This window comes from Lethenteron reissneri, chromosome 27 (genome assembly GCF_015708825.2).
Source record: "Lethenteron reissneri isolate LAM-NWPU_2019-01 chromosome 27, ASM1570882v1, whole genome shotgun sequence".
Taxonomy (NCBI): domain Eukaryota; kingdom Metazoa; phylum Chordata; class Hyperoartia; order Petromyzontiformes; family Petromyzontidae; genus Lethenteron; species Lethenteron reissneri.
The window spans coordinates 10,668,310-10,681,959 of record NC_083805.1 but is presented as its reverse complement, the minus strand read 5'-3'; the positions used below and the strand labels follow the sequence as shown (position 1 = coordinate 10,681,959).

Below are 13,650 nucleotides of genomic sequence, written 5' to 3'. Positions count from 1 at the left end.
GCCCACTACTACTACCCATTTTTACAATATTGACAGCACTTGCACATAAAACAAAACCAATCATACACATGAATGGCAATATGCAGTATGTTTGGAAACAGTTTTTTCAACTGATGGCACAAATTAACTAATTTGTTTGACAGCCCTGCAAAATGAACAGTTGATTTTATTTATTGACATTTTGTGATGAAAAAAACTACATTGTATTAAATACCAAACAGTGACTCATGTCCACATTAGTACAGACTATTTGTGTTATAGATCGTCCGTGTGTCATACCCACCGCTCGTCCCGGGAGACACCATTCTGGCTGTTGAAGTTGAAAGGTGTGCTGACTGTGGAACTTCCAAACAAGTCATCAAAACGATCGTCGAATTGGCTCTAAAACGACAGAAGAAAAATGACACTGTGAATTCTCCTGGATATCCCGTCCTGGTTTTAATAGGGTCCCTTAAGAATTAATATTTTTTGAATTCCGCATTGTTCTGTCACTTGTTCTCAACAACTCTCCAAAAATGTTTCACATGGGGAGGTTGTGAAAATTACGTGGCAAGAAAAAAAATTGAAAAGGCCCTACAATAATGATTCCCCTGTGCTGGTGTAGATTAGGAAATAACATTGCAACTATAATGTTTTTTTTACTCATACCACAACTGAATAAGAAGAATGTGCATTAAATATGAGATTAAAAAAAGAACACTGCTGAACTTGTTAATGGAAACGTGTGAGATTGGAATTTGTAAAAGTGTAATAGTATACGCTGCATAAAATATAGAAGTATGGTGACTTAAAAAGGGCAAAAAACTTAAAAGTTGGTGCTGAGAAATTAATCAAAGTGGTAGATGATACATGATTACTTGTTATGTTTGCACGATGTTTAAGGTGTCTGAAGGGACTGCACTGCACAGCACTTTGGCACAAGTAGCTTAAAATTGGATTTGTTTCTGAATTGAAAAACACAGTGCATTGACAATTGCATGTAATATCGATAAAAAAAACACATTTTTGGCCAGAATACAGAATTCGACAACACATCAGCGACGTGCGGTCAGGAGAGGCAGAGGAGGCAGTGCCTCACCTGTCATACTGCAAAGAAAATAGCTGTTACGAAAATAAAATAAAATAATAAAATCTAATAAATATTAAGATTTTTCCATTGATCTGTGCTTTAAATGTAATTTCTGTACGATTCCAATTATTTTTATAGTAAAAATTAAAAAATTTGCGGAGCTCCGCTGCAAATACTGGAAGAGACGTGAGGTGAGGCAGCGACGAGCTCAGCCTCCCCTCTGATTGCGCAACCCCTCAGTAACTGGATGGAGCGCGGGCAATGAGCGCGTGCCTGTTACTATCTCTCTGTATGTCACCAATGTAATGTGTGTAGACCCCTTCATTTCATGTCTTCGCCTTCCATACTCCAGATAACTTATTTCATGTATGTGTATCAAGATATTTAGGCTCGCTGGTCTCGTCATGAAACTGCAATGAAAAAGCACCAGGGGAGGCAGCTATCACATCTGCCTCACTGAGGGGGATGTGTCTAACATGCCCCCTCAGTGAGGCCACGCCCCCTCCGTGTGTGAATCTGGCTAGGACACTAGGTAGTGCCTACCCAGCAGCCATTGACCTCACCGCACGTCACTGCAACACATGTATGTAGAATTTACTATTGTCAGTTTCAGAACAAAACATCAGTCTGGTGGCATTCTTTTTGTTCTGGCCAAGAAGTATAACATAATCTATATTTTTCCTGAAATAACAATCAGATAATAATTTTCTTGAAGCTAAGATTATGAGTTTATTACCATGTTCAGAAATGTCTATATACTTTTCACGACGAATATAAAAATTCACAATTAGTATTTTGGAATAGATTGCATGTGAATAATGCCAATTAGACTCACACAATCGAATTAGCATCATTCCCCAAACATGGAAGTATGATTTAACCAAAAATGGAATTATGCTATACACCTGCACAGAACTTCTTCAAAGAAATTATAATAAAAGAAAATACAAGACATTCTAGATTTGAAGTTTTCGTGACTGCAAGGATCCATACTCTTTGGTTCATTCGGTAAAAATAAGTATAATAATAAAAATAAGAAAAATATTTATTTTTATTATTATTTTCACCTACATGATTTTGCCAAAAGAACCAAAGAGTACAAATACAAGACAACAAAAAAAACACAACTGATCAACCTACGCTAACACGAACTTCCCTCCTCCAGGGAAAACAGCCAAGGAGATGACCTTGCACTGCACTACAGAATGAGCAATGGATAAAATACTATTTTCAAATACATAAACCAGTGCAATTATTAAGCAATATTACCGCATAAGATACAACAGGGCCCGAATATCTGAGAAAATACCCCATGTGCCTCACCACAGGTTTCCTGAAAATAACAGACTGGATCAATAATCTTTGGTTTATTTAATTTTATACCTACGTGACTTTACCGAAAGAACCAAAGAGTGTGGATTCCTGCAGTCACGAAAACTCCAATCTAGACTGGATCAACTCATAATTGGAGCTCAAGGAGACTAGAATAATAATTAATCAGGTGATGACGTCAGTATGCACTTTTTTATATATTCTCTGCGGGTAAACAACAGAGTGGATGAGAAGCATCATATTTTGAAAATGAATGACCCGCTGTTTCTGTAACTGCCTAGTTTGAACGAAGAATGACCCTGTATGTATGTGGTGTAACCCCACATGATTGAACAGGGAGGTGAGACTCAGCACCGCCATCTTGTGGCTCCAAACAGCTAGAAAGCCGAGGTAGCTACCCCACCCAATTACTAAGCAGGCTCGAGCTTGATTTACTTCTGAGATATGATGCTATCGGGTACATATAGAATGATGAGGGTAGGCTAATCTGGAAGAAATTTAACTAAATATAATACTTGTGACCAACATAGCACTTTATAGGGGTTGTGGTATCACCGATGCTTATGCTGATTCATGGCGGATTCAGTAAAAGGGCAATTTCATTTTCGTCTGTTCGAAATCTGATAACGCACAATGAACGCCCTTGGTATCTGCCCTGGTATCTGCCCTGGTATCTGCTGAATCGACAAACACCGTCCATTTTAAAATCCTCCACTAGATGGAGACAACCAACAACTCAAGTTACACAATGTTTTCAATGACTTGCTCACTTACAAAAAGGATCACCATTTATTTATACAAGGGGGTAGCAGTATTTAGCCAAGCACACAGCCACCACGGGAATGTTTTTGATAACGTTCAAAAAGCTGAGCAAGACAAACACAAGTGATTACCGCAAGCTCATTAGATTTTAAACATCCTGTTTACAGTATATCTTTGACCGTGCACTGCACTCGTACAGCAATGCAAGAATAAAGAATGCATTGTTTACAAGTGATGCTTTTGGCAGGTTAACTTGCACGAACTCTTCAACAGCCTGTCTGAGAGACTAATAAAAGCAAGGATGAGAGGTATTCTGCCAATATACGAGTGGGTGCCCGAGATATCACATTACCAACAAGACACAAAATCAATGTCTGCTGAAATTAGCTACTGCAGAGTTGGCAAGCTCCTGTGTGCAAGAGAACCGATTGCTATTCTGATGTGGCGGCAGCTATTTGACGGAGACTGCCCGTGCAAGCATGTCCTGTATTCCCTCCAAATATAATTAAATTAGCTTCATATATATTTTTATAAATCCCTTCAAATCAATTCGCAGTCGAAATGTAATGTTTGGAAAATTAAATTTGTGCTAATTTTACGAATTACAGTACTTGCAAATTCTTTCATTGGGGGAAAAAACACGGAGCCACATCGCCCTCTACTGGTAAACTATATTTTTGAAACAAGCACCTCAATGACAGCCATGTGCGATACGAATGGCGTGAATCCGAAATGTACGAATCAATCTTGATTTGAAGCTTTCGTGACTGCAGAAATCCATACTCTTTGGTTCTTTAGGGAAAGTCACGTAGGTGTAAAATTAAATAATCACCATTTGATTTTTGTTATACAAATGTACGCTAAACCCAGAATACAGAGGTGACCATTGGTGGCAGAAAATGCCCACCGCAAACTCCATTATGCTCAAGCGTCGCTAAAAGATGCACAACAAACGTGTGGAGCGTCAATTTTGATTGTTGAATATCGTGCGTGAGCATCTTCCAAGAAGGAGTTGCCACTGCACAAGCTTATCCATTTACATATAACAAGCTGAAAATTGCCTGCAGAAGTCGGGAATGGTCATCAACATGGCAATAATGTATAACAACCTCTGGGACACACATTAACAAAATAAGCTGCATTAAAAATATATATATATAAATAAATTATCTTATATACTTGATGCAACATTGATATATTCCCAACATGCAGTCGCGATGTTAGATAGATAGAGTTTCGATTGGCCTAGACACTTATATTGTATTCCACATTTTCCATCTTGCTCCAGAAACATAACCAATAACTTTATAGGTATCAGACCAGAATCATCGACATGTGTCTTTCCAAGTAGTGAGACATGGTACTGATTTGTGGGGAGAGCAATGGAAATGCACAGGTTCTGGTTGATTTCAGTGACTGGTATTTGCGTGCTCCACCTAGTTAAAGATAATATGTGCCTTGCTACCTGCAGGAACATTAAGGGCCGAGTGTCTCAAATGCCTGAAAGCTTGAGATCTGATTATGTCCGTGCAGTGTTCGCTGAGCTGCATCGGCTTCCGGTTGCCGAATTAATACATTATAAGGTCGTACTCATTACACAAAGTGCTTGCCACAAATGAACCACAATATCTTGCTGCTCTCGTCAAGTAGTATAAACCGTCACACAAACTCAGGTCATTCTCACAATGGCTTTTGGCTAGCCATCGAACAAAAACGGTCACTGCATCGCGCGCTTTCAGATGCGGCCGTCTGGAACGCTCTTCCTGCCAATGTTAGGAAGCCACTGGAGCAGTGTACTTTTAAATCTAGATTGAAAACTCATTTCTTTAGAACTGTTTTCTGTATTTAGTTTGTTGTCCTTCCCTCAGACCTACGATGAGCACGGTTGGCTACGTACAGTGCGAAAGAAGTTCAACATACATACATAATCCATCCCCTTGGGGTCAACGTAACTCTTTGCATGCCAGTAGCGGAAATAATTTCCTGTCTAGCAATCTTGACTTCTGAAAGGCAAAAATGTGGATTAAAATGCTTACGTTGTACTTCTGGAATGGGCTGCGCCGCATGGTTATGAATTTTAAAGTGCCCTGGAAAGGGCGCTAAATAAATCCAAAATAGAATAGAATGTAGTTGGAATTTAATATAAGTTTTTTGAAAGCCAACTTACTCAGTTGCCACTGATGATGGGTAATAATGCAGGCACAAGCATAAAAAAATTGCTGTTATACTGAAATAAATATTGTTTTCCCCACAGTTAAAGGAGCAACTCAGATGAGTGGTTGTTTTTAGTTTAACAAACCAAAATAAATAAATATTTTTAATAAATTTTACATGAGAATTCTAAATTATAGTGGCCAAAAACACCCCAATAAAAATGTGTTCCCTACACATTATTTAGAACATGTAAGAGAGTGAAAGGTAAAAAGAAGTAGCAAGGATTTTATATTTCCTCATCATCATGAGACAGTCGTTTCCCAAGCACGATGACCCCTCCTGCATCTGTAGTCGGTTGTTACATTTGTTTCCTGTTTAGTTCCCTTGTGACGAGCAATACCAGCGTTTGAACGACATACACCCTTCCACAGAGCTCACATCACACACAGTGGGCTGAGGGTAAAATCCTGAGATCCAGCTTCACCGGTCGACACTGTAACCACCGCTTCGAACCCTCGTCTCCTGACTTGTTATTTCTCCCTGCCTTTATATTTTGTAAAGCCTGTCTGGATAAATCAAAACAACGACGCACATAAACCAGGGTTGCTTGGATCTTCGCCAACACTGTGAAGTCGTCAACAATGACCTGAAATGCCCCATAGCCACACTCAAGTCTATTTTTTTGTTGCTTCGTTTTTTAGGATTTGTATTTTATATGCGAAGTAAAATCTAATCTGCCCCCATAGAATACAAACTGCATTTTTGAATTTCGGTAACATTTTATTGTAAATACAACTCATTTCATTGATTGTCTTAATTTATACATTACATGTTAAATTACCTGTGTATATTAAAATAATTGCAATGTGCTTTTTTTCAAAACCTGTTATGTTCATTACATATCGAATGTATGCTTTTTATAAATTAACTTTCAGAAAATTCGTTTAATGTCAGATAACATTCACCTACAATTTTTGCTGAGGGCATCATTCTTCAGAGGGCATCTATCATATTCTGGTGCCAGTTAATTATTTTAAAACTTCCTATAACTCACAGTAAAAAAGTATGAGTTGACAATATCGATCAAAATATTAACCCAAGGGCATACCGCTTAGCACTGTGCACATACAGCGAAACAAAAAAACTCAGTAAAAGGAGCCTTCTGGAATGTTGCATCAGACCATGTGTGTGTGAGACTACTACATGTATGGCATGCAAGGCTGCGTTTGCTGGGTCACATAGCCTACATGCCCAGTCACCGCATGCCTAAACAGCTTTTGTTCGGCCGGATACAGGGGGATAAATGGGCGCAGCATGGGCTAGAGAAGAGATGGAGTGATGTGGTACAAGAGGATGTGGAGCTGAGTGGACTTGCCGATGACTGGTACCAGCGGTGGCAAGATCGGCCTCTGTGGAGGAGGCTTGTGAAGGACGCTACCGGGCAGTTGGAGGCAGTCGCCCTCCAACAACGGAGGGCGGAGGAGCGACGCTCACAACAACGAGCGGAGCGCCGGGTGGCTAAAGCATAGCAAGTTAGCACAGTAGGGGGCACAGGTGGTACATCAGCCAGTCATCTCAGTCAGTCGACCCGTGGCACCTGGGTCTGCCCCGTGACCTTCCAGCGGGCGTTCGACACTTCACGTGGCCTCAAAGTGCACATAGCCTGGCACAAGCGTCGTGGCGAATGGCGGCTGTTGTTGTTGTATAACAGAATATAGACTGTATGTATATCAGACACTTGCAAACTATGAGCCAAATGTTGATTACGCTTTCAGAAATAGCACCTTAAATGTTCATCAGGCAGCATTATAATGAAATTAAGACCATAATCAAAGTGGTGGAGTGGTTAGCTCTATGAACCTGGTGACCTAAGTTGGATTTTCAGCCATGGCTATTATATCAGTGGTGAGTGATATCCAAAACGGGTGTTACCTCCTGACCCCTTCTCCCTCACCAACCCATACCACACAGACCAACATGGTGCAGTACGGTCAAACAGCCCCATGATCGACACAGTGTGGGGAGGCCTTCATCCAGCAGTAGATTGCAAAACAATACAATATGGTATATGCAGCATCTAAATGTGAATGCCTCTCAAGATGCTGCACATAAACAAATAACAACATTATTTAATATCTGGTTGCCTTGTTAATTTACTTATATTTTTATTTTATGTATTATTATGGAGGTGTAAATGTCCAATACAAAAGTCGCATTAAAGGCCTATGTTTTGCATGCTCATGAAAATTGAAAACGTGCTTTGTATTAATATCAAAAGCACTTATTCCGAAGCATAACTCGATGAATACATTGCACAAATTATTTTCGTAAGGACAAAATAGAGTAACTGGAGAAATCTGCTTCAAACTTAACTCATAAATGTAAACCCAACTCAAAATTCATACAAATGGGTCAGCAACCTACTTGCCCTGCTGTGATCTACGAGCAACCTTGTAGTCCTGTAAATTTGGAGTGTCAAAACACACACGAATGTTTGCACAATCCACCAACCTCACCTTCAAAGCAATAAATTAGAGGTATGTACCACTGCTCCTGGTAATCATATTGAACTAGCTTCTTTTGCCCGTCCTTGGACGGAAGCTGTAATATGTACGAAAAAATTGAGCACAGTATAATTGTATTTCGATTTAAAGCTTTCGTGACTGCAGGGATTCATCTTCTTGGTTCTTTCGGTAAAGTCACGTAGAATGGAAACAATAAAAATAATAAAATAAAACATAACAAAACGTCGTGAGAATTATTTTATTACGTTTTATTTTATTATTTTTATTGTTTCCATTCTACGTGACTTTACCGAAATAACCAAGAAGAGTATAATTGTATATTGTGCAAATTTAATGGCAGTGAATCTTGCATGAAAGTATGTCATCAAACACTTCACTGCATTTCACTGTAGCACTGTATTAATGGCAGTGAATCTGGCACAAAACGAAGTCATAAAACACTTTACTGCAGTTCACTGTAGCAGTGTATATAACTGACCTTCAATTTGTTCAAATTTACTGCTCTGATACTTTATTCTATTCTGCTTTCCTTCGCTGGGTTTGATATAAATTAGAATTCGATACAATATCTGGAAAATCACCGAGAAATGTCTATTTTACCATAAGGTAAAAGCATAAATTTGACTTACCTTTTGTCTCAAGTGCTGAAGAAATAAATAAAGACACCAAATCCACTTTGTTGCTGCGTAGAATTATTTATTAGATTAACTTTCAATAAAGAAACGTGAAACTTAAAGCGAATTTGCGAAAAAAATATTTCCGCTCGACCTTCTTCTGCGTGAGTGTAAAAAGTCACCCGTTCATGAATATCAATGACGGGGGGGAGGGGGGGGTGCTGCATGTGGAGTGACGTCACGCGCGTTACACACAAACAGACATTCTTGGCTCATTATAGTAGTAACTAGCTTATTTGCCCGTCCATGCATGGGTATATATTGCAGTAAATCTGACATATTCAATAGAAAAATTATTCAGCTCATGATTAATGATGGGGGGGTTGCCCCATGTGGAGTAACGTCACCCGCTAATGGTTATTTTGGAGGGGTGCGGCATGTGGAGTGACATCACCCGTCTCATGATTGTGTAAATTTCCAAGCGGGCATGAATATTAATTAAGGGGGGGGGGGGCTCTTTTACAGTGACATCACGTACGGATGTAGCACTGTGCTGCGTAGATTTATTTTTTACCGTCACTTTCTGTAAATAAACGTCATATTTGAAGCGACTTTGCGTAATAAATTATTTCATTCAGTTCAACCTTCCTCTGCGTTAGTGTAAAAATCCACCCACTCATGAATATTAATGAGGGGGGGTGGGCCTCATGTGGAGTGACGTCACACACGGGACGGACAGACATCTCTGAGTGATTATAGTAGGTAATAATCAACCTCCCTATGGGCATAATTAGTTTGTCAATGGAAATACATTTTCCACCAGTTCTATTTATTGAATTATAGCCAAAATATTTCACAATTCTTCTTGTAATATGGATATTCTCTTAAAAAAAACGTGTACAAAAATTCTGCCAAAAACATACCTCATTAGGTGAATGTTTTCAAGTTGCTTCAATGCGAGGCGGGTGGACGTACATACCTGTGTTGAGGTGGAGTCCGTGTCCACCAGATCGTCCGTCTCCAGCACGGCCTCGCTGTCCGGAGACGCCGACTCCTCGGGGATCACCACCACTGGGCTCACGTGCTCGGACAGCGCCGACGCACGCAGGAAATTGGGGGGGATCTGCAAAACGTGGCCCAGAGCCCGGCAACATTTTTTTTTACGTTTCGCCACAAACAGGATACGGTGCACTTGAGTGTTACCGTGCGTGAAAAAATGCCAGCCGATGTGATACAGTAAAGCAACGTTAAATAAATGGGATATTTTGCGATGCTGAAAAGTCACCAATGGGCAGCACAAGTACAACACCAATTCAGTCCCCTGTGAAGACATTAGAAGACTTTATAAAACATGTCAAGCTTGGCCATCATCTCTTACCTCTGGCAACTGAGGGATTTGAATGAGCCTCTTGAAGTACTGCAGGTTGCTGGAGCGATGCAAGTATTCCTTCAACCTACACAGAATAAACAGAATTTAGACAACAAATATTGAATTCAGAAATCCAGCGTGTAATGCACATGCTTGTGAATGTTTTGCGTAACAGTCTTGAAACTCCATGAACACCACCAACAACAAAAACTATAAGTTATCAGATTTTTAATCCATCATGGTCATGGTGGATAATGTCTTAAGACATATCCTTGCGTCGATTATAGTTTTTAAAGTATTGTTAATTACGTGATATTCGTAGGTCACGTAAAAATGCACAAAGATAGTTTAGCCTCTGGCATTCAAGGGTGGCAAAAGTTAACCTCATGTTGAGGTCTCATGTGAGAACATGATTATTAATGTGAGAGCAGTCTTATGTAAGAGCAGAGAAGGCTGCAGTAAACTGGGTGTTTGTGTTCTGTTGATTTGATAATTATATTATTAAATTACGCTCACCTAAGCGTTGCATCATCGCATCAGAGATTATTATTATAATTGTTATGGCCATCATGTTCGCAACATTAGCACCACTGTTGCCAAACAATATATTTTGAAGGCCGAAAAAGTTGAGATCTTTTTTTAATATGTGAGCAAACAAATTCCTGAAATAATAACCATTAAGTCTCCACATTCTGCCCACAATGATTATGATTATCATGAGCCGTTGGATATTCAAAGTTGATCACAACCACATATATGTGTAGTGGGTCCAACTGAGTCGCAGACGTTCTTCTTCAGAGGCAACACATTTATTACACAACACGTATATACAAAAGGGGTAGCTGCCCCATTACCAGATACAGCCGAGGGTGGTGACCACCCAGCTAACTACACTACCATACAGGAGTTATGGCTACGACGGACCGGACCCGTACTCGGGTCCCGGGCCACGTGTTGGTGCCTTTTCAGATGTAGAACGTGGAGCGTCCAGCTTGCAGAACGAAGCAACCCCGGTCCCTCCCAGGGACCCACCTTATATCCTCCCGGGTCGGGGCCGGCTCCGCCCTTGGCCCCGCCCACCTTCGAGAGTGTTCCAGCTCTCTCTCGATCCCTCTAGAGAGCTCTCCCCGGACACGTGATCACCCCTTAGCCCCCCCACCTGGGGGCCTCCCTATGGACACTCCGGATCACGTGCCTACGGGGTCAACCAGAGTGCCATGGCCCGGGGCAACACTGTCCCTGGGCTGACACTCTCCTGCTCCCTCTAGTGGGAGCCCGCACTGCACGCTATGCGTGGTGCCCTCGCTATTCCAGCGCTCACCAAGCCCCGCTAGGGCTGGTACTACACCCGCCTACGGGGTGTACGCGATGACAGAGCATCACACGCCGTGCTCTGCTAGAGCCGGCATCACTCTGTAACACACACGATGCTATCCGCGATGCAAGTACATCGCACGCCATGGCCCTCTAGGGCCGGCACCACACAGTGACATCCCCAATGTCACGACACGTGCATTAATGGATTTTATTGCGGATGAACAGTTCGACCAAGAAAAACATTTTAAAATGGTGCTCTTCTGATTAATGCATTGACTTACTTCTTAAACTGCTCCAGAAATCGGTCCCTGTGACCTTGCAGTGTATCAGCAGGAAGACCTGAGCACACATGATGCATGTTATTCTGTGGAATGTACAGTGACGCTCATGGCACTGAGGCACAATATCTGTAATATGGTTTTCATGCCACCAATGTATAACCTTCATAATGTACCATTCAGGTGAATAGCTATTCATGGTCCATTACAGCTTCCTCCACTTGAAGTTTGATTTTACTATGAAATATTTACACACCATATCTAATAAGCACTTTGCTTAAAGTGCTCAAATTTTATCTCATTTGCAACGAGTTGCTGCCCGAATGGCCTCAATAGAAAACAACGCGTCTTCGTTCTTTCCCGTCAACCGTCCTTTAGTTTGTCGATTCATGTACCGTATTGAACTATACGTTTTATATTTTTAGCACCATATCTGTAACATTTTACAAATGCAAGATTTATTTACAGACTAGTCTTCAAATTTTAGTAAAACTAGAACACTATTAAAGCTATTTTTTATTTTATCAGGCAAGGCCCACTGAGATGTATCGCTCTTTTTCAGAAGCAACCTGGAAAAGTATACCGACCAAATAACTCTAAACGCACGATTCTAAACATGGAGGAAAAAAACTGGAGGACCCGGAGAAAAACCCACACAACTACGGGGAGAGAGACATGCAAACTTCAAATATACAGCAGCAGGCGTCAGGGTCGGGATTTAATCCACGACTGCTTGTATACCAGGCGAGGTAGTTAACATCTCGCTACTGTGGCACCCAATGCGCTTAAGCCGAGTTGTGGAGGGTAACATTTATCTTTTTGAAGGATTATCCCAAAATGTCGTTTGTAATACACAAAACAGAATTGCAAATGTGTATAAAGCACCCAGAAGTACATCATGTTCTAAAGGAGGCTTTCAAAAACCACCACACAATGGTGCAGCAAACAAGCGTGGAGATCAATTCACAACACAGCTCAGCGCTACGCCACTTGCACAGATGCACATTTCTTTTGCCTCAAAATTTGCAGCACTAAACCTCCAGTGAAAATGTTCCGTGGCGAGGGCTGTAATAACCCTGCAGGACAGCCCAACAAACCCATGTACACACAAGCCCATATGAATCCAACAACCAGGGTCTGAGTGTACACTATTTTATAGGACTTAACATAGTTCTCCCACACATGCATTTTTGAGCAAAACAAATCGAGCTTGCAAGCAGTCGATTGGATCTGTACTACACGAGACATTCTTGTAAGATATGACAATTCTGCCGTGGGGAAAAAAATTTATTTTAAGTTAATGTGGCTGACATCCTTAAAAATAAATCCCACCAAATAAAAACTCTGTAAAATACAAACTGTATGCCGCAAAATTAGAATAAGCACGCCTCTTATCCACAGCACTTGTGGCACCAACTAGAGGGAGATACGTATCCGTTTATATTAAAAAGTTCTACTGTATTGTAAAACAAACAATTAAGTCCTTTGAAATTGGAAGGGGCAGAAGGAGGGAGGATCGGAAGAACATTCCACAAAGAACACACATCTGAATTTCAATCCTTACATGGAGTTGCTGTGAAATTCAGAATTGAGAGGAAGGGTGGGGGAAGCTTTTTTCCCAGCTCTCCTTTACTCACATGAATGCAGCTTGAAAAGCAACTTGACGATGTAGTCGTACAGGTGGCTGCAGTCCAGAACGACGGGGATGAGCGGTGCCAGCCGGCACTGTCCCGCCGTGGTCATGGACACAGGCCGTGACATGTCCATTGAGCTGAACACTGACAATGGGAAGCGGCAAGGGTCGGAGAGGGGGACCGGAGGCAATGTCCAGCCGTTGATTATTCAAACACTTTCAATGTGCTCTGGCAGTGTGTTCTGGCATTCTGGCACCGATGAAAGGGTGGCAGATCATGGGTTGAATAATAGATTTTTACTGTTTACATTTTTGGTGACTTTCCATAAACTACACTATTTTTATTTCACTCAACTAAACGATTTTTATTTTACTAGGTAATGCCCACTGAGCTATGCAGTAAACCCTCGCGATTTGCGAGTTTCGCATATTCGCGAGTTACTAAATGTAACATATTCCCTATTCGCGACCCACTGGACTCAAGTATTCACGAGTGTACATGACAGACCACTCACACCATTCAAATCGAATTGGTCGTCAGGGAAAACTAGCTGGAAATGAGGAGCTAAGTTGGGAGACTCTTAGGAGAAATTAATG

The 13,650-nt window shown here is 41.0% G+C and overlaps 1 protein-coding gene across 4 annotated transcripts in view; it reads right to left on the bottom strand.

Moving 5' to 3' along the window:
• LOC133348558 (huntingtin-interacting protein 1-like) overlaps positions 1-13,650 on the bottom strand; it is a 133,826-nt gene that overhangs the window by 45,930 nt on the left and 74,246 nt on the right. For all 4 annotated transcript variants that reach the window (XR_009755809.1, XM_061561439.1, XM_061561440.1 and 1 more), the window contains exons 8-12: positions 13,058-13,198; positions 11,424-11,481; positions 9,835-9,910; positions 9,436-9,579; positions 284-381 (exon numbers count right to left, since the gene is read on the bottom strand). Coding sequence is in view for 3 of the 4 variants with exons in the window: in XM_061561439.1 (XP_061417423.1) it covers positions 284-381; positions 9,436-9,579; positions 9,835-9,910; positions 11,424-11,481; positions 13,058-13,198 (517 nt within the window). In the remaining variant the exon portion in view is untranslated. The remainder of the gene's footprint in view (positions 1-283; positions 382-9,435; positions 9,580-9,834; positions 9,911-11,423; positions 11,482-13,057; positions 13,199-13,650) is intronic.